The sequence below is a fragment of the Pyrgilauda ruficollis genome, unplaced genomic scaffold (genome assembly GCF_017590135.1).
Source record: "Pyrgilauda ruficollis isolate IOZ18807 unplaced genomic scaffold, ASM1759013v1 scaffold10, whole genome shotgun sequence".
Classification (NCBI taxonomy): Eukaryota; Metazoa; Chordata; class Aves; order Passeriformes; family Passeridae; genus Pyrgilauda; species Pyrgilauda ruficollis.
In genome coordinates, this window is record NW_024508101.1 from 4,819,181 (window position 1) to 4,839,829 (window position 20,649).

Consider the following 20,649-nt stretch of genomic DNA (forward strand, 5'->3'; position numbering starts at 1 on the left):
AAAGGCCCTTTTCCTCCGCATCCTGCGCTCGCCGCTCCCGGGGCGGCAGCGTTTAATTTCCGGCAGCAGAAGGAAGACGCGGCTGCTCCGCCGCTGCTCCCCGCGGGCAGGTGCCCTTCGCTGCGGGCCCACCTGAGCCCGACCCGCGCCCGAGCGCTGCGCCTCCGCCCCGGCCCGGCGGCTCCTCCTCCTTCCCTGCCTGCCTTCCTTCCTTCCTCCCCTGCCTCCTTCGCTGCCTCCTTCCCCGGCTCCCGCCGCCCCGGGCGGGGCGCTCCCGGCTGCTGCCGGCGGCGGTCCCGGGGCGGCCCCTCCCCGACAGCCGCACGGGCGCTTTCCCCGGAGCCGGCGGGGCCGCGCCGAGCGCTGCCCCCGGACATGAGGATTGGGGCCGGCGGCGAGCGCCGAGCAGGAGCAGCGGCCGGTCCCGTGGGCCGCGGGGCTCCTCGGGGCCGGCGGGGCTGAGACACGCGGTGAGATAACGCGGTGCGACACGCGTGAGATGCGCGGTGAGACACGCGGTGATAAGCGCTGAGATGCGCGGTGAGATGCGATTCTGTGCCGGGGCGCGGCGGCGGTGCCGGGTCCAAGCGTGGGTCAGGCACCAGGTCCGGCTGGTGCCTGGGTCCGGTTCTGGGTCTATCATGGAACCCAGCACGGCCTGGCACAGGATGCCGGGCACCTTCCCGAGGTGACAGCCTCATCCAGCGCCCAGGGGTGGGGAAGGGCCGCGTGTGTTGGGGACACCGCCGGGTTTGTGGTGGAAGCGGTGATCCGTGTGCTGTGTGCGGGGAAAGGGACCCGAGTGACAGATCAGCGCATTGCCCGGCTGTGGCTGCTGCTCTCATAGCTGGGAACGTGTCCCTAGGAGCAGAACAGTGTCCTGAGGAAATCTCCTTTTCCAGGACGTACCTAACTCCACCTCCCTCCCCCGCTCTAGGTTTCTGTACCTGGGAAAGCTGAAGTGGTTCCTCTCAAACCAAACAGGTAAAACCACTTGTATCGAAAGAATTTTGCTAAAGGCTTCAGTTGAAAGCAAGCATGCAAATTTTAGCCAATTATAACGCCGAAAAAGGTGGAGTTTAGATACAGGCCATACATTTCTTTTCCTCAGGAAGTTTAATGGTTCAAAGCAGGGGTGTTAGATGAGAAGGTTGAATTAGCAGGAAGGTATGCAGTCAGCTTTAGGGTATACAGATGTGTGGGCCTGTGTATGTTTACGTGTGTATATATATAAATACACTTCTATTATGTACAAAATTATATGTAGAATATACTCGCTAGTCAAGTTTCTTTAAAATGATGTTAAGCACTAAAAACAGGCATCCTGTAAGGCTTAGCTGTGACCCTCTATTTGTGTCTGCCTATTTTTCCCTCAGCCAGTTATTAGTTCAAAATGGAGAATGTGTTGTTTTCATACTTATTTTAAAACTAAAAATCCTTCTTTTCTCACCCCTCCCCCCCAGCTCTTCTACTTTTTTTCCCTTCTCACTGGATATTGCATGCTCTATACTTGGTTTCCACACTGAACTCTCAGGATCCCTTGGCATTTAGCTAAAGTAAACACACCCATTTTAGCTTTGCTGGGAGTTTGTAGTGCATAATAACACTCAATGACTAATGATTCAAAGATAATCCTGAGGTTGTGCAGTCTGGCCTCTCAGTGAAAGTTTGGTCTTCACAGGAAAAAGAAGCCACTCCAGAAATGCAAGTACAGATTCTTTGACTGTATGTCTGACTCTGACTGAATTTTGTCCTGTGTGCTTGAAATGCTGCAGATATGTTAATGTCTTTTTTTTTTTTTTTTCTATTTTATTTATAAAGTACAGAACTCACAGGTTGCCATGTTTATGTTGCTTGTGTTTGGATTGCTACTGCAAGAAATTCTGGCTAATTCCCAAGCTGAAAATCCCACTGAATTCCCAAACATTCCAGAAGAGCCATTCTACAGCTACAAAGCCATCAACTTGCCAGATGAGCATATCCCCTACTTTCTGCACAATAACCAGCATGTTGCTGACATCTGTAAGCAGGATGCTCTTTGCCCATATAAAGTAAGTTTGCTTTTTTCTGTTTGTGTCTCCAAGTGTCCTGTTGGGGTGGTTTGTTCTTGGGAGCTGCAGCAATTAAAGATGGTGATTAATTGTCTCCTTGCCAATTAGTCAGGGAAAGGATTTGTATTGAAGACAAGAATAACATTGATGTGCATGTGTGTCCACTTTGGAGCCTCTGCTGTGCATGAGGAATCTGGGTGTTGTTTCTCAAACTCTGCTTGAAAACAGACCAAACCAAAAGCCTTTTATGCAAGATTTATGAGCAAGACGTCATTTCAAAGCTAACTTACTTAAGTCATTTCCCATTTTCCTGTTGCAAAACCTGATTCAGTCATTCTGTGCTGCAGAAACACTTGAAGAAACTAAAATCCTGCTGGGGTTATGAGAAATCTTGCAGATCAGAGAACAGGTTCAGTTACCCAGTGTGTGATTATGTTGAAACCGGGTGGTAAGTTTAATTTTAAATGTCTACTGTACATTGTGGTAAAAAAATAGTGTAGTGCTCACAATGATATCGCTGTGAAGTAAACATTATTGTGATATTTAGAATTTAAAGTGTGATTTTTTTGTGGACACCTGTGTGTGTATATATATATAAAGATGTGTGTATTTATACATAATGAGCCTTTCAACATGATTTAAAAAATTTAACTTTTTAAGGAAGAAAATACTACTAGAAATGCTTCCTGCCAGAATGTTTTCATTATTCTGATTTAGCCTTGAATTCAGATTCCTAAAATAGCTGTATTTCCTTTCTTAGCTTTAAAAACAGAGGAAAAAATGTAGAAAAAAAAATGTGTACCCTTTTAGGGGAGAATAGCTTTAAATTAAATTGTCATTGATGTTTTCACTTACATGCAGCTGATAAGTGCTTCCTGTTCTGGCATCTTAAATGCCAGTAAAATAACTGGCTGGTTCCTCTGTTCCACTTTCAGTGGAAAAATGTGATCTGTTGAAGTTCTTACTAGAATTGAGCAACAGACCTTGATTTGTTTCCTCTCTCCTTCACACACCAGGGCCAGTGACATCGAGACAGCCCAGCAGATATTCTGGAAACAAGCAGACTTTGGGTATGTTCGAGAGAGGCTCAGTGAAGTGAAAACCCATTGCAAGCCTGCAGCAACAGTAGGTATTTCTGATAGATCTGATACTTTGCACTTGCTTTTAAAAATAGCTTTTGTTGTTGACAGAATTCTACTTGTTCTTAACAGGGGGATTCATCTCTGACCTGCTCCCAGTACCTTCAGCACTGCAGAGCAACCAACCTGTACATTGATTTACGAGCTGTGAAGAGAAACCATGACAGGTCTCTGCCTGTGTTATAGCAAAAATGGGATGGCAGGGAAAGGGAATTGAGAATTGGTTTAACAAAGCTGGTTTGCTTGTTGCTATGGGTTTTACTTTTTTTACTTTTTACTGCCAGCAGTTTTATTGCTGATCAGTTGCTTGTTGCTGAAGCCCTGTAAAGGTTTGCCCCTCTTCACTGCTGGCTGCTGCTGGTGGTGTAAAAACCCAAGTTCTCAGTTTTATGGAATGATGATGGGTGATTGGAATCCTCTCTGATGGAAGAGAGGAAAACATCTTCAGTCATGTCCTTCCTTGATCAGATGATGTGCAAAATACAATTGCTTTTGTCTGAGGAACCAAGACATTTCCTGTGCCTTTATACCAGATCCAGGAGCTGCATTTTTAGATACTGAGTGACTTGAGGAGAGATCTGAACCCAGATCTTCCACATCTCAAATTCAAAAGCTACATATTGGAAACTGGATGAAAAAACCATACCAGTGGTGCTGGGCATGACCCTCTGACTTGTCTTTGAAGTCAGTGTATTGATCTGATTCATGACTGAGACTGATATTACCCTTCAGAATGGGTTTTGTCATCATCACAGCCTGTCCTGAAAGCTAATTTAGACAGTGCTTTTAGCTGGCAATTTATTTTCAGGAAATTTGTTCTTGCATCTCACTCTTCATATGTCATATAGAATCCTTGGGTGGCAAAGTGGGTTGTGAAATCTGAGGTAAATTTCAGTAAGAAATTGTTAGAAAGAAACAAGAACTCCAACCAGTGATGGTCCTGGCATGACAGTGAGGCATCACTGTCATGAAGCAAAATTTGATTAAATTACTGATGTGGGTATGTGTAGATAATTCTTAATAACATTCTGGGTGGATTAGGGCTGATTTCTGAGACGATGCCTACACCTTCAAGAACACGGTTGTGGGAAAGTCTTGATTTACACTGAGGAAAATACTCAAGTTTTAAATATGTGTGAAGTGCCTTGCTGAACTGAGACTAGGTAGCACTGGCTTGAGTATGTAATTGAGATTGCAGGGCACTGATATCCCTGTTGCACAAAAGCTGACAGACTTTTTTTAATTTGCATTAGATTCAAAGAAGACTTTTTCCAGAAGGGAGAAATTGGTGGTCATTGTACCCTCGATGTTCAAGCATTTTTGGCTGAAGGTCAACGCAAGAGCCCTCTGCAGTCTTGGTAAGAATCTCTCATCAAGGCTACTTCCAAGTTCACTTGCTAATTATTTCTTCTTTTTGTCATTGGCATTGCCAGCTGTGTGTAGGGGATTCCATACTGAGGAAAGACTTGCTCCTTTTGGGGTCAATTTGGGAGCTGACATTAGAAACCTCTGGTAATTACATCTCTGCAGAAAGTCTGAGCCACGCCGTCTGTAATTGTGTCCTGTGTCATTTGCAGCAGCAAAAGATGTGAAAACACCTTGCAATTGGGAGTTGTAACCTTCAGGTGCTTTCTGGGCTAGGTGCTGGCACTTTGCCTGATCTGTGTGAGGAAGGGGAGATTGTTTTGTGCTGAGATGCCTTGAGGCTGGCCTTGTGTGTGAGTTCCCACAGCCCTGGTGAGGATGATGAGGATGTGTGCCTGGGCTGGCAGTGTGAGGAGGGCTGAGTCCACAGGCTGGGTAGGAAGTGCAGAGCATCACAGTTTGCATGTCAGCACTTCAAAGCTGCCTTGCCAGTTCATTGATGAAGGAACTGGAGCTGTTAAGGTCCATATAATAATTCATTCTTATGCTTTGCTTGTATTTTCTTTTTCTTCCCCCATTTTTCATTGATGTTTAAGTCAAGGACTGCTGCAGAGGAGGAAGACTGCAAATTTAGTGCAATACAACAGAAGAATTTTCTCCTCTGCCTGCTATTGCCATCACAGCTGCTCATCCTTGTTCAGATGCAGGAACAGTAAATACTGCCTCTACATTCATTATTCCAACCAAAGCATGGAAATCTCACTTAAGTGTCTCTGGCAAGGCAGATCAAGTCGGGTGGAGCCACAGATCCAGGTTCTGAGGCTCTTTCTAACATCCCTGCTGCCTTGATTTGGAGATCAAAGGTGCTGTTCACTCCTGAGATCAAAGGCAGTGTTTAACCTCTAGAAGCCCTGAAGAACATTCCATTATAATTTCAAATAATTTTAATTGTCAAACACTATCAGTTTTAAGCAGTCCTGTTAGCTGAAATGGACTGGAAGGACAGTTGCTAAGTCTGAGACATAGGAAGTACATTTGTTTAAATGTGTTGATGTCAAAGCATATTCTGTGTGATTGAATCTTTCTAGGTTTGCAGAACTCCAGACATTCACTGCATTAGACTTCAGGCCTCTAGAAGATGGGAAATGTGACATTGTTATTGAAAAGCCAACATACTTCATGAAATTAGATGCAGGTAACTGGTATCTTCATTTTATTTTTTTTTCTTGTACTGCAGTGAAGAAAGCTCATATTCAACTTGCCCATCTACACTATGCCTTTGTGACAGTTAAGTTCACTTGTAATATGAAAAATTTATATGTGAATTTTTAGTTACTTTTTTTTTGATGTAGTTCCAGTGACGGACTTGGAAACTGAAAGTTGAAAATCTTATGATTTCCCACAGATGATTTTAAAAAAAACAAACAAACAAAAAAATACCACATCAGAGCAATTTCCTGTTGTTTGCCTTGCAGAGTTGTTCCCTGGACTGTGGTTTGGCAGTGTTTGACTTTGTGCCAAAGGCTGTGTTTCTGCATGGCAGGATCCCCACCGTGGAACACCAGTGTGGGTGTCTGTGTCCTGCAGGACGTGCTCAGCAGCAGGACCTGTGCTCAGATCAGCCCACACATCCACATCACCCTCACCAAGGGCTGTGTGCTTTGGAGGACAGGGAGGAGCAGTTGTGCTCCCAGAGGGGCACCTTCAGAGGAATCTGACATTTTTGGAGCTCACCAGCCTCTTTGCTGGTGCAGCTCCATCTGCAGGGCAGGGTTGGTGGGGGAGGCTGCTGAGGACGAGCAGCAGCTGCAGAGGGGAGAGCTGTGCCTGGGAGCTGCTGTGCTGGGCTCTGTCCCTGTCACACACAGCAGCTGTGCTGCTCGTCCCCTGTACTGCCTGACATGTGCAGAGGGAACACAAAGGTGCCTCCTTTGTGTTCCCTCTGTTTCATGGAGATTTTTGTGCACCGAGAATGAGCAGGAGAGGAGCTGAGGGATGACTTGGGCTGTGGCTGCTGTGGAAGTACAAGCTGAGTCCTGTGGTCACACAGACAGAGCTTTCCTCAGCCCACAGAGGCAGAACCCAGACCTGAGCTGAAGGCTGAAGGCCAGTTCTTACGTTTTCTTGTGTCTGACTGGGCTCTGTTAAAGCAGGAGATGCTTTCACATCCTTCAGAAAGCAGCTGCAGACTAAGGAGAAATAGCACATGAAGCTCATCTTATTCTTCTGGCCACTCTTCTAACTCTGTGGTTTTTTTGTTGTTATTTTTTTTTTTTTAAACACATCTTACCTCAAATTTCTTTCCTTGATTCCTTCCTTTTGGAGGTCCCTTTTTTAGGGTGTATTAGGAGGATTCAAGGAGTCAGAAGCAGGGGAAGCCAATATAAAATGCAGGATGCTAACCAGGAAAAATGCATAAACCAATAAAAGTGGATCAAGTAATGCAGTGTTTTGCTAACAATTCTTTCTTTCTCAGGTGTCAATATGTACCATCACTTCTGTGATTTTGTCAATCTGTACATTACCCAGCATATCAATAATTCCTTCAGTACTGATGTCAACATAGTCATGTGGGACACTGTAAGTCTGCTCTGCTTTTAACATATTTGTGATGGGTTGTATTTCTGCTCTGTAGAGGCTCTGAAGGTTTTGGTAGCCAATCCTTAGCTCTCTTGTGGCCACAGCCAGGTGGAACTGATAAATTTCTGGATCCTTTTAATGCAGATGCATGAGCAATAGTAAGAGTACAGATTTTCTATGATAAACCATGTTTGCTAGCACATAGTTTTGCCTCTTTTTTTTGGTGTGGCCTCAAAAATAATCTGATCAGTATTTCTGATCTGTAGCATTCTGATCTAAGCATTAGAAGTTTTAACTGGTTTTTGTAGTTTTTTTTCCTCTTGGAATATTGAAGTAGATTTGCTGAACTGTTTGTTCTATATTTAAAAAGAAATGCAGTCTTGCATGTTTGTAAATCAGTAATGTGCAGCCTGTAGTAAGGAAAACAGCTAAATTAAATCCTTATATATATTAAAACAGAGTTTAATATTTAATTCCTTTAAGTAGCCCTCTTGCAGTTACTTCCCTCAATCACCTCTCACATTGCCATGATAACATAAAACAAGTTTTTAAGTGGGGCTGTTTCTGCTGTACTGCTGAGTTGAAACCATTACTGTGTTTGAGTAATATTAGTTTTATTGGACAGTATTTAAGTTGTGTAGGAGGGTATTAAATGAAATAAAAAACAACTGGGCAATTTGTAATATGCCAAATAAAGTGCATAATTAGGTCCAGAAATAACAGTTCTTGAATATGTCACTGTCCCACACCTGTTTTGTGATCATAAAGTGCTGAGTTTTCTCTCTGAGCGTTTAGTGCTAGGATAACTAAACTTCATTAGAAAACCGCAAATATCCCCTGCTTGCTGTTTAATAAGAAACCTGTTTGGCTGGAAGAAACTCTTTTTTCCTAATTCTATTGTATTTTAAAGCTAAAATCAGTGCCATCTGTCAGACAAGTGGGCTCTCTAGGTGTTGCACAGGACCTGTTAATCCAGCTCTGAGGGCTTTCTCAAAAGAGCAGGTGCCAGACAGCATTGCAAATTGCTTTGAAAAGCAACTCTTTGTCTTATACCCTGAATCAAATAACTCTTTCGGATGTACCATTCAAAGCAGTGCCACACTGTTATCAATTTAAATGAGCTTTACCTGCTCAGGCAGCTGGAGTTCATTGCTATGTAAAACCAGGTGATGGCACCAGTCAACTGCTGATAAACTGTCTGTGCTCATCAAAAGGTGGATTTAGCTTATTATTCATTCTCTTTTTTTTTTTTTTTTTTAACTTGATGTAATTAGATTTGGCCATACTTCCTACCTACTGTTCTTATTAAAGAGTAATGCCCTTAGATGTAGGTTAAACAAAGCAGAAAATGAGTAGGAATTCCACTGGGTGTTGGCGTGCAGATCATCTGTGAATGCAGGGAAGAAATGTTCATAAAGCACTTTTAAGGAGAGCAGAGAGGGTTAGAAAGTGGTGCTTTCATCAGTTCTCCACTTCTAATCTGGGAGAGCAGTCCTTGTAATACATGGTCAGAAGGGAGTCTGGATTGTAAAATTTATTAATACCTAATGGCAGAGCAAGAGGAAAGCCTCTTGAACCAAAGGATTCTGGTGCCCTTTAGATTCTTTTACATTTCACCAGGTCTCTCTTCTCTCCTCAGTATTTCTAATCTAATCATTTGTAGTTCCTATTTTCAAATTTCTTATTTAGAATGTTCCCACTCTCCAAGCAGCCTGAGCTAGCCCCAGAGTTGAAGGGAAGCTTTAGTGAGGATCTGCACCAGGGCTACTGAGGGCACATTTAATTGCACTCCAAGAGCCAGGGGTGGTGGCTCAGCCCTGGGATGTGCAGGGAAGGTGACAGATTGAAGGCAGGAGCTCCTGCTGCTGGGATAACGTTGGAGGGAGTAGAGGGCTCTTTAAAAGCTCCCCACAGAACCAAAGTTTTTTACTGCTCTGTAGAGAAACCCCCTGGGTGTTTCTTCCATCAAATCAGATCATTGCATTCTGTTTGTGATCCATGTGCCATATGCAAGTGACAATCCCAAAACAGGCAAATGCAATACAAGCTTGTTGTGACTTTTTACCTCAAATTTCATTGCTGCATTTGAATTCCCAGGGTTGGTTTTTTGTTTTTTATTTTTTACCTCAGGAGCTGAGATTCAGGCCTCCTACCATCCCTGTGTTTGTGTTATTTCAAATTTAACTTGTGTTCTGTTGACACTGGGAAAAGTAATTTTCACTCCTAACTCAGAAATTATAATCTGTTACTGAAGAAAATTGTCTAGTTTGCTAATTTATAGAAGTTTTTATTAAAAATTAACCACCTGAGAGGTGATTTGAGTTACCTGCCAGTGCAAACAGAGTTTGGTGCTGTGTGATGTCTGTGTTCTGTGCTAGGCTGCCTTGGGTCCTGTGGTGGTGTTGCACATATTAACTGTATTAAAACCATATACAGAACCTGTAAATCATGAAGAGAGGTTCTAATATGCATTTTTGCAATTGTTGTACCCTTTTTTTTTTTATTTTTGCTTTCCTCCTAGAGCTCATATGGCTATGGTGACCTGTTCAGTGAGACATGGAAGGCATTTACTGACTATGAAATAATTCACTTGAAAACTTTTGACTCTAAAAGGGTATGGAATTCTATATTTTGTTTTAATTCACGATCACTAGGTAGCAAATATGACAACTTCTCAAGCTTCTTTCAGTTATGGGTGTTCCAGAGGAAAGCCATTCATGTTTAATTTGTGTAATATGAGTGTTCTACCTCAGAAACAAGAGCGAGAACTGTAACCTGATTCTGTGATGTGTCTATCCTTTATATAGATGGGCCTAATTTTTGTGTCCTGAGAGGTGGTATTTATGAATGCAGGACTCCCAGCTGAAGTTAAGGGTTTTCAAATGGTCTTTCTGAAGTTTTCTGATTCCTCCTGAGGTGTTTCTTTCCCCTTGTGACTCTTGGCGTTCCTGCTGCTTATCACTAAAAAAAAAAATAATACACCAAAAAAATGCATCCATTCAGAGCTCATTTCGGCCTCTTCAATCTAGTCATAAACTCCCTAACTTGTTTCCTGTTCTTTAGTCCATGTTTATTCTGTTTTGGGGCGTTTTCATCACTCCTTCCCACACTTGCACGTCCCAAATGAGAGCTCTTTTGGGATTTTTGTTCTGTTCCTTTGCACAGCCGAGGAAGCCGGGCTGTCCTTGGCAGAAGCAGTAATTTCTGGCTCGTTAGGAGCAGGGCTGGCAGTGAATGGGCTGGGGAAGGAGCACAGGGGGGTAACTCCTCGTGATCCCCTTCCAGGTGTGCTTTAAAGAAGCCGTGTTCTCTTTGCTGCCTCGGATGCGATACGGATTGTTCTACAACACCCCTCTGGTGAGTCCCTTTATCCATCCATCCAGGATTGTTCTACAACATCCCTCTGGTGAGTCCCTTTATCCATCCAGGATTGTTCTAGAACACCCCTCTGGTGAGTCCCTTTATCCATCCATCCAGGACTGTTCTATAACACCCCTCTGGTGAGTCCCTTTATCCATCCATCCAGGATTGTTCTATAACACCCCTCTGGTGAGTGCCTTTATCCATCCATCATGGATTATTCTACAACACCCCTCTGGTGAGTCCCTTTATCCATCCATTCCCACCAGGAGGGTAGAATCTGAGCTGGGGAATCCCTCCAATGTCATGAAATACACTGCAGTGAAAGTTCCAACTCCAAACGGGAATGATCTCCCCTAAAGATTGGGATTTTAAAGTCGTTCCAGCTGGTTGTGTGCAGTCTCCTGTGTCACAGCTCAGGAGGTGCAAATTATTCCCCTTTAATGGGTGGGCTGTGAACTAAGTGGAATTTTTGCAGAGCACAAGAGCTTAAACACAGTCAGACTTCCCTGAGGGCATTAGCTCACACACTCAGGCTCCAGCACTAGAGTTATATTTCTTTCTAAATGAAAGTGCCACTTGTGTTGCAGTGAATAGCACAGTGCATGATACTGGGCTTTTGTTCCACAAGAATGTTAAAGACCTGATCACAAAGCTCAGTTTTCTGAGTGAAATAACTGTATATTAACAGTTCCTTTTTTAATTTCAGATCTCTGGCTGTCACGGCACGGGGCTGTTCCGAGCCTTTTCTCAGCATGTGCTGCACAGATTAAATATCACCCAGGAAGGACCCAAGGTGTGGTAGCTGCATAAAGCAGCTGCAGTACAGAGCTGGTGGTTCTTGCCAGAGAGCAGCAGTGGCAAACTGATCCCAGTGGGGAGTGGGGGTGTACCTGTGTACTTTTTGTCCTTTCCTGTTTAGGGTTTGGGTTTTCCCTGCAAAGGCCTTCAGAGAACGTTTGTGTATGTTTGTGGAAGTTGCCCTTATGTCTTATTTCTGTAGGACAGACTTTAGAGCATTCTCCTTCCAGCCTTAGGGTCCCATCCCTGTGTCCATTCCCTGTGCTGGAGGCCTTTGTGTCCTTCCCAGCTGAGTCAGACACGAGTTCCATGGAGCAGCAGTGGGGATCCCGCAGAGCAGAGCTTGCCCTTTATCCATCCCCTTGGATACTGCTGAGCTGGGATCAGAGCTGGAAAGAGGAACCTGGTCCATGCTTGCCCAGCACCATCTGTCTGGTCTGGGCTTCTCTGTTGCTCACACTGATGGTTTTTGCACGTTGCCTTGGTGGCCAGGGCAGCTCTGGGCCAGCTGAAGTGTCTCCTGGAGAGCAGCCCACAAATTATTGCTGAGGGGCACATTCAGAGCTCTGCACAGGCATTTAGTTATGCTTCTCCTGCTGACACTAATGGGAGCCATGCAGTTAAATCTCTTCATTTCACTTGGAGCGCTCACCCCTGTGAGTCCAATTAATTAAAAGAGGTAAAAGGAGGAGCTGTTGTAGAAGTAATTTTTTTTTTTCCCAAGGAACTTGTGCACAAGCCATCCAGAAAGCTGCTTTCCTGCTTTCAAAAACTGCCAGATAATGTGTAACACAAAGGTTCTCTTGTACTGAATAAAAGAAATCTTTCAGAAAATATTTAGTTCTTGGTTAATAATCAGACATTCACAAAGTTTTTGATGCTTTGAATCTGTTAGAAAATGCGATGTGCATTTTAAGGTGGTTATGCCATCTATTTATTACATGTGGAAGGAACATATTTTGTTGCTCAAATAATTGCCAGAAGTAAATATGGAAGAGCTTGGGATTGTTTTTTTTGGTGAGGGCTGCCTCTTAGCTAATACACTGCTGCTTCTTTCTTTTTAGGATGGGAAAATTCGAGTCACCATCCTCGCACGCAGCACAGATTACCGCAAAATATTAAACCAGAATGAGGTGTGTTCCTTTGTATCTTTAAAAAATATTTATTAGAAGTTAAATTTTGCTTATTGGGTTGATTTTTTTTTTTCAGGTACAGCCAAGATATCTATTTTCTGGCAAATCTTGGACAAATATGTCCAGTGTTTATATTAATTTGTTCTGAAATGTCTTCTAGGCAGTCTCCATTTCTGTACCCCAGACACTGAACCTTGCTGCCCTTTCTAAATATCCAGTGGAAGACTACAAATGTAATACTAAAAGTATTTCCTCTGAGCAAACAGACACTGCAGATCTTCTGATGAAATTAAATTATTTCACTTTCAAATTCCTTTTATTTATAGCATCTCCAGTGTTGAAGTCTCACAAAACCCTTTGTAATGCCTGCAGATTGAAAAGCACAAGCCCTTGTATCAGAGTTTGTGCACTCAGAACATCATGAATTTTCTTATTGTTTTATGTTTTTGAACCATGCCACTTCATGGACATGCGTAAAAGCTTCTTTCATGGTAAAACGATATTATTTAATGTTTTCATACCTGCTTTCATTCTTTACTGTTAGAGCCTGACAAAAATGAATTTGGATTATCATCCCCACCTTATGTAGGGAGAACCTGAGGCTCGTGTGATGCAGTAGCTCAGCAGCAGAGCACACAGAGCAAAGGATTTGTGCTTTTTCTGCTGGGCTGTCCTCAGCTGATGCCTCCACTGCTGCTCACAGTTTGAGTTCTGGTAAAATGGCAAAGACAGAAGTTGGTTTTATCTTCACCAGGTCAGGAGTGCAAGGGAGCAATTAACTGAAGGAGGACACCAAATCCTTGTCTTTTTGTTATTCTCCCCAGCTTGTGAGTGCTTTGAAAACAGTGTCAACGCTGGAGGTCAAAGTGGTGGACTACAAGTACAAGTGAGTTGGTGGAGGAAGGTGGTGTGAGCTGGTGCTGCCTGTGGCTGTGTCTGTCCCAGGCTAACCTGGCAAAATCCAGGGACTGGGAAGGAAAAGTGTTGGGTGAGGTGCTGGAGCACACCCATTCCACAATGCACTAGGCAGGGTTAAAGCTGAATGAACAAGGAACAAGGCTGGAAATCCCTTTTGTTCCCTCTCCAAGGCCAGCTGTGTTCCCACCACCTTTTTGCACATTGCTCTGCAATAACTCTGTGAGCAGGGCTTTCTCTTTTATGATGTCAGTGACTTCATATGAGCCTTGGTTTAGTAATCAATAATAACTGATTATTTGCTGCTCTGGTGGCCCCTGAAGACACCACCTGAGGTCAGTGTGTGGTGCCAGGTGTAGCAGGCACTGTGCCAGGGAGAAATGGATTGAAGGAAAAGTTCCCAAACAAAGCTTGCCTGTCCCAAATGGCAGCAGCTGCACCTGGAGCTGTCATGAATCATGCAGAAAGAGTGAGAAACAAGCAGCACTGACATTCATGTTCTGACCAAACAGAGACAGGGGGAGGATGCTTATTTGTGTATTTTACATTACACTGAATGCAGCTCAGAAACAGGTGTTTTATGCTGGGGTTTTGGGTTTTGTTTGGGGTATTTAGTTCTTAGGTTTTGGGGGTTTTTTTAAGTGATGTATTTTTTTAAAAAGGCAAGTAAATAGAAAATCCCTTAAACTTAAAAAAACTTTAAGTGGACGAAAATATTTTTGAACCAAATCTTGTGAAGTTTTGAAGCCTGCCTGCATTTCTTTTACTTCCATGCTGAGTTAGTGCTGTCTGCAGTACTTGTGATTCTTAGTATTGTTCCTTGAAAAATCATTTCTCTCTTCCAGTATTCCCTTCAGCCAATTTTGTGCCTTCTCCATGTTCTGCTGGGGTGGATGGAGCTGCCACATCATCTTTTTTTTTTTTTTTTTTTTTTTTTTTAACCACTTTTGTTGTCTTGTCTGCAGGGAGCTTGAGTTTTCAGAGCAATTGAGAATTACCCACAACTCTGATATATTCATTGGGATACATGGAGCTGGCCTGACCCACCTGCTCTTTCTGCCAGACTGGGCTGTTGTCTTTGAGCTGTAAGTCTGTCTGTCCTTCCCCCTCTCTTGCACACACAACTGCTCCTGTGTGTTAATGAAGCCTCTCCCTTCCTGGTATTTGACCATCAGTGTTTGTCTTGCAGCCTTGTTTAGACTTCATATTTGGCAGACTCTTCTCCTGGGGATCAAAACAGAGAAAGCTTTCATTATAAAATACAGTGTAATTATACCATACAGGCTCAGCCTGTGATTTCTTAATCTGCCATGGTACAAATATAATGGGAAAATGGCAAACAATGAGAAAACCTCATTGCTCAGGGTCTGCCTGGTGAGTCTGAGATCTAAGGATTTTTTAGTGATCCAGGTGAACAGATTATGTGCATGTCCAGGGCTATTATTGATATGAATTGATTGTGTGCTAGCAACACCCTGCATGTTTTTATATCCTCCTTTTTCTGCTCAGGACATGAGCACCAGCTTGCTGGCCAAGGTCACTCCTGTGTTTTGCCTAAATTTCTCTTGTAGCTTCCTTTTAAAATGTATTTTGTCACAAAGTAGGGGTGTCAGCAGATACTTCAATCTACAGAAAAAGCAGAAATCCAGAATGCTTGTTAGAAGGGCTCTGCATTCTCCATCCTGGGAACTTCTGCTGTGGGAAGGCTGCAGAACTGGTGTTTTGCAGCGTAGGCTTGGCTCGAGAATGTTTTGTCCAGTGTCCAAACAAGCTCAGAAACTCAGGGGTTGTTTTTCACATGTCCAAGAGCTGCTGCAGCTGGACAGGGACAAGTCTGACGTGTGCAGATGTGCCTCAAACTGCCTCCAAGGCCACATCTGGAGAGCAGAAGGCAGCCCTTGCTGTTGTTTCAGAATTTGTCCATGGTTTTGGTGCCTTAGAACTGGACAACAGACATTTCAGTTTTTTCCTGTTTCACCCTGGTAACTTCAGCATAACCTCTGTCGGTAAATGTGTTTTTTTTTCTGCCTGTCCCTAGATACAATTGTGAAGATGAACGTTGTTACCTGGATTTGGCAAGGCTGAGAGGCATCCATTACATCACTTGGAGGAAAAGGAACAAAGTATTCCCTCAGGATCAGGTAACGGTGGCCACACTGCCAGGGTGAGGTGCTGTGACTGAAGGACTTCACAGTCATCCTGCTTTACCTGCCTGTGTTCTGGTATTTGAAATATGGTATACATTCTTTAGGCCAAATTAACTTCCCTGTTAAGATTAAGAAATCATTTTGATATTAATGGCTGAGGGAAGAAGAGAAATCAAATTAATTGGCCATGAACCATTCATAGCATGGCTGTTATGCAGTTCTTTGCTGATTCTTTTGCCTCAGAGCAGATCAGTGGGTCAGAAATAATAAATGAAAATGGCAGATCCTCAATTTTTTTCTTGCTTTTTTGAATGGAAGATGTATTGATATTTTCTGTCTAAAAGTCCTTATCTTGTTTTTCTAGGGACACCACCCAACACTGGGAGAGCATCCAAAATTTACAAACTACTCCTTTGATGTGGAAGAATTCATGTATTTGGTGCTTCTGGCTGCAAATCACGTTTCACAGCATTCAAAGTGGCCATTTAGGGTAAAACATGATGAATTCTAAATTAGACTTCTGCCTGAAATACTGTTTTTAATTAATCACAGAATGGCCTGGGTTGGAAGGGATTTTAAAGCCCATCTCAATCCACCCCCTGCCATGGCCAGGACACCTTCCCCTGTCCCAGGCTGCTCCAAGCCCTGTCCATCCCAGCCCTGGGCACTTCCAGGGACCCAGGGCCAGCCACAGCTGCTCTGGACACCCTGTGCCAGGGCCTGCCCACCCTCACAGCAAAGAATTTATCCCTTGTATCCAATCTAAACCCACTCCCTGTCTGTTTGAAACCATTCCCCCCTGTCCTGTCACTACTTGCCCATAAAAAAATTAATTTCCCCCTGTGAGGGAAATAACCCATTGTTGATTTGTCAGACAACTTCTTAGCACCGTACCTCTACTTTATAATTCCTTTTTAATCTGGGAGGTTTTGATATGTAAAAACTATTTTTCAGACTATTTCTGGGGGTTTTTTTGCACTGTGTTTCTACATTCCAGATTCTGAAATACTCTTTATACAAAGACATGTCCACCCATTTCATGTAAGGTTTTCTGGGGTAGGTCCAGGGTCAACAGACACTGCAAGCTTCTGCTTTAAATTTAGAAACATTTTCACATTAGAGAGCACAGTCTTTTGATTTTGCATTTAAATATAAACTTTGACTCTTGTCCCTGTACTTATAAAAGCTTCAATACAAGAAGTCTGCACAGTAGGTTCAGTCAGCTTTCTGTCTCAGAGCAGGTAAATATTTTCCCAAGTGAGTACTTAAAATTTCAGGTGATCTGGGTATTTCCTATTTTTTCACAAAAACCAGCACTCTGCATTGGAAAACTTGAGCAAATTGGAATAAAACTTGATTTTTTTTTGAGGATTCTAAAGGGAATGGCCTTCTAGTTTTTTTAAGGACAAATGATAAAATATGTAGAGGTCTTTCAGCTGCAGCCGAAAGGAAAGGAATTGATGAGGAACCTTGTTCTTGGAGTCACTAAAAGCCTAATTTTTAATATTCTTTTTTCCTCAAAATGTTGGAGACTAATCCAGAAAACTTTTTAAATGAAATCTTTCCAAAGCCAGTAGCACAGTTCACTGTTTTCAGTGAAGGGAATATTAAACCAAAGCTCTTTTTGAAATTCCCCCTGGAGCTGAGATGTTCTAGAAGGGAAAATAAAGGTAGTAGTTCTTTTGTCTTAAGAGGGGCCAGAAGGATGTGTAGAAGAATTGAGTTCAGTGAGATAAAACCCTAGAGTTCTGTGTTAAATTGTGGATTTTTGGGGAGTGTATCCCCATGCTGAGCTTTCAGCTCAGCCATACAGTCCTGGTGGCTCGGGGCAGGCACACATTTGTATGGAAAAGCAGGAGAGTTCTGGTAAATACAAACATTTCACTGCTCTAATTGTAGATGGTATTGACTTCCCTTCCCCAGCAATTTCACAGAGTGTGGGTGCATTTACTGAGCTGTCTGTGCTGCTGGGGAGGAGTTACTGTGAGCACAATTTTCACAGATCTCTCAGACCTTGGTCAGTGCATGGGGAAGCTGGGTACAGCTGAGACCTTCATGCATTTTTTGTATGTGGTGCAATTTTTCCTGGAGAGTGTTGTTTTACTGAGGGAGGAAACTGGTTCACTTTAAAGGACCACAGAAGCAAAATTGCACTTCTTAATATGAGGGGAGAGGTTAAAAATCCCTTGAGCAATACCATTTCCTGTATTTGTATGTGTCTGTTGGGGTTTTTACCTTGTGGGATTTTTAAAGTAAAAAAATAATGTATAAAACTTTAGCCAGTAAAATGTCTGTGTTTGAATGAAACCAAGTCAAAGTAAAGAAGACATTTAATTATGAACTGTGCACATAATTTTTTTTAATAAAAAGCTTTTAAAAAAAAAAAAAGTGTAAAATTTTTGGTAGTTTGCCAGGTTTTAGAGGCAAATGTTTTAAATACTATTAATTAAATACTGTTAATTGCATGGAGCCACATGTCTCTGCTTTCTCCTGCCATGACAGGCTGATGTTCTGAGGTCCAAAGTGACATTCAGGTTTATTTACTTAAGAATCATTGAGAGGTGATGCTGCCATCCTGCACTGCTGGCTCTAGTGCTGGGCGTTTGAAGCTTGGTTTGTGAAAATCTTTGTGTATATTTAACTTCCTGTGGTGCAGGGGATGCTGCTGAAGGCAGTGGGTGAGTGCTGGAGTCTGCACAGGAGCAGCTAATGAGGAGCTGCTCTTTCAAGTCATCACTAAAACAAATGGTTGAACATATGTGTGGAGGAGAGGCTGCAGGGACTTCATCCAAGGGCAAAAAATCCTGCCAACGTTCACCACTTTCAGCAAATTTGAGTGCAGGGTCAACAGTTGATGGCCAACATGTCATTCAGCCTTTATGGCTTGGTATTGCTAGGATGAAAAGACTGTTTGTGTTGATTAACTTTTCAAACAGCACAAAGTTTTCTTGGCAGCAGAAGGAGGTTTGGTTGGATTTCTGGGTTTTGCCAGTAAATCCTGAGGGAGTTTGGACAACAACAGAGGTCTGGATTGTGACTTGAAGAGCGTCTGAACCATCTTGGGTCTGTCTGGAAGTTGGAATTTGAGGGAATCCATGAGACTTTTGGGCCACTTGTTCTTTTAAGGCAGGATATAGCTCTGGGTTAAGTTTTCCTAAAAGACCATGGGAATCTCGTTCCTTACTACTTCTGATTTTTTAAAAATTTTTTTTTGGTCTCTCCAGTTTACTCAAGTTTAGAGTCTAAGGGGCACCTTGGCATCAGTGTGATGAATTCAGTTTTGGGACTTTGTGTAATGTTGCAAGTCCTGAATGCTTTTGGGATTGCCTGTGTTTCCTGTACAATGTAAACCAAGAGCTGGATTTGGAATAAAAAATAAGTTATGGATGCATGTGGTTTCTTTCCTTTTTACTTCAGAATTTGTCAAGATGTAATTTCAGTTTTTTTCTTTGGAGAGTTCTGTGGAAGTTGGGTAAGTGTGAGAAAGGGCTTGTGATGGGGAGGTGGCAAATCAGCATTATTAATCTTAAAGAGTCTGATTATAAATATTAAGGCAATACATTTTTAAAAGCCATTAAGTAATAATGGAATTGTTTAATTCTTGCTGTTAATCTTACCAGTACTATTAATGAGATAACTCAGGCTTTAGCATATCTCTTAATCCTGAATTTTTTTTTAATGGAGAAAAACTGAAGAAAACGTTCTCCTTGAGAGCTTTTTATGTGCTCAGAAGGGTAAAATGTTTGATTTCAACACTGAATAATTGTTTCAATTTGCAGTGTTTGCCTTAAATTGAGCTCTTACTTCCCCTCCTCTGAACACACGTTTCTCATGGATTGGGCTTTTTGCCTGAAATAAATGAACTGCTATGGAATCCCCTCTGGCTTTGGCTCTGAAATGGCCACAGAAGGTTGGGGTTTGTTGCTCATTTATGAGCTTTCCTCATTCTTCCATTTCAGGACCTCACCTCAGGCCTGGGTGTGAGGGTGCTATTGATGCCCTAGGATTTTAGCTTTTATATTTTTTCAAATCCTGTACTGCATTAGTGTAGAACTCTGAACCCCTTATAAAGTGTTAGTTAACTATCTCCACATTTTGGTCAGACAAAACAATCCCTCTAGGCCTGAAACTCAAGAACACCCAAAAGTGAATGGGGGAGGAGTAAACTGGGAGTAAATTACTTCATTACCTGAAGCTGTAAGTGGAGGATTAATCCCTGATATGTAAATGGACCAAACTCATAATTGTATGAAAAACCATCGTCCATCTTGGGTGTAGCCCCTCTCTGAGGCTTTGGGCTGCCCAAGGTGCAGCTGCTGAAGCCTTTAGTAAACACCTGCTCTTATTCTCTTAGTCTTGTCCAGCCTCTGCTCTAGAGCCACTTGTCTTAGGCCCCTTATAAAGTGTTAGTTAACTATCTCCACATTTTGGTCAGACAAAACAATCCCTCTAGGCCTGAAACTCAAGAACACCCAAAAGTGAATGGGGGAGGAGTAAACTGGGAGTAAATTACTTCATTACCTGAAGCTGTAAGTGGAGGATTAATCCCTGATATGTAAATGGACCAAACTCATAATTGTATGAAAAACCATCGTCCATCTTGGGTGTAGCCCCTCTCTGAGGCTTTGGGCTGCCCAAGGTGCCGCTGCTGAAGCCTTTAGTAAACACCTGCTCTTATTCTCTTAGTCTTGTCCAGCCTCTGCTCTAGAGCCACTTGTCTTAGGCTGCAAATGCAGCCAGGGTGTGCACTGGTGTTCTCTTGCCACCCGTTAGAGGTGGGGCCGTTGTCTGCTGTCAATGGGCCACCTGTAAAAACCAGGTGGGGCACTTGTTAAAATCTCTCCCACAGCCAATCCTCCCTCCAGGAGATCTCTGCTGTTCATGGCCAGGGAGTGTCCCTGCATGTCTGATAAAATTCCATCATCCCATGGGAGATGCTCCGCCCAGGGGAGGAGCCAAGCATTCCTACCTGGATACAATCTGAGGTTTGGAACACTACAGCAGCCTTTGCCCACTGCATTCCCAGAGGAGCAGCCTTTCCCAACTCCATTCCCAGAGGGAGAGCAGGCCCATCTCCAGCAGCCCTGGGGCTCCAGAGGAAAACTCCAACCTTGTGCAGGATCCCTGCTCCAGCAGAACCACAGCTGGCACTGCAGGA

At 43.1% G+C, this 20,649-nt stretch overlaps 1 protein-coding gene across 4 annotated transcripts; it reads left to right on the plus strand.

The window, feature by feature from the left end:
* The first annotated feature begins 49 nt into the window (after positions 1 to 49).
* Positions 50 to 18,882, plus strand: EOGT (EGF domain specific O-linked N-acetylglucosamine transferase). Of its 4 annotated transcripts, XM_041463729.1 has the most exons (18): positions 50 to 470; positions 938 to 984; positions 1,682 to 1,725; positions 1,827 to 2,051; positions 2,399 to 2,499; positions 3,068 to 3,176; positions 3,263 to 3,357; positions 4,444 to 4,548; positions 5,644 to 5,750; positions 7,032 to 7,135; positions 9,657 to 9,749; positions 10,421 to 10,492; positions 11,205 to 11,291; positions 12,361 to 12,429; positions 13,254 to 13,315; positions 14,310 to 14,429; positions 15,383 to 15,485; positions 15,856 to 18,882. In XM_041463729.1, the coding sequence occupies exons 4-18, from the start codon at positions 1,842 to 1,844 to the stop codon at positions 16,000 to 16,002; spliced, it is 1,584 nt and encodes a 527-aa protein (XP_041319663.1). In that variant the 5' UTR covers positions 50 to 470; positions 938 to 984; positions 1,682 to 1,725; positions 1,827 to 1,841; the 3' UTR covers positions 16,003 to 18,882. The 4 variants fall into 4 exon arrangements, with proteins under 4 accessions (XP_041319663.1, XP_041319652.1, XP_041319642.1 ...); XM_041463718.1 differs by lacking the exon at positions 1,682 to 1,725 and having other exon boundaries at positions 1,822 to 2,051; XM_041463708.1 differs by lacking the exon at positions 1,682 to 1,725 and having other exon boundaries at positions 51 to 470.
* Positions 18,883 to 20,649: the final 1,767 nt, after the last annotated feature.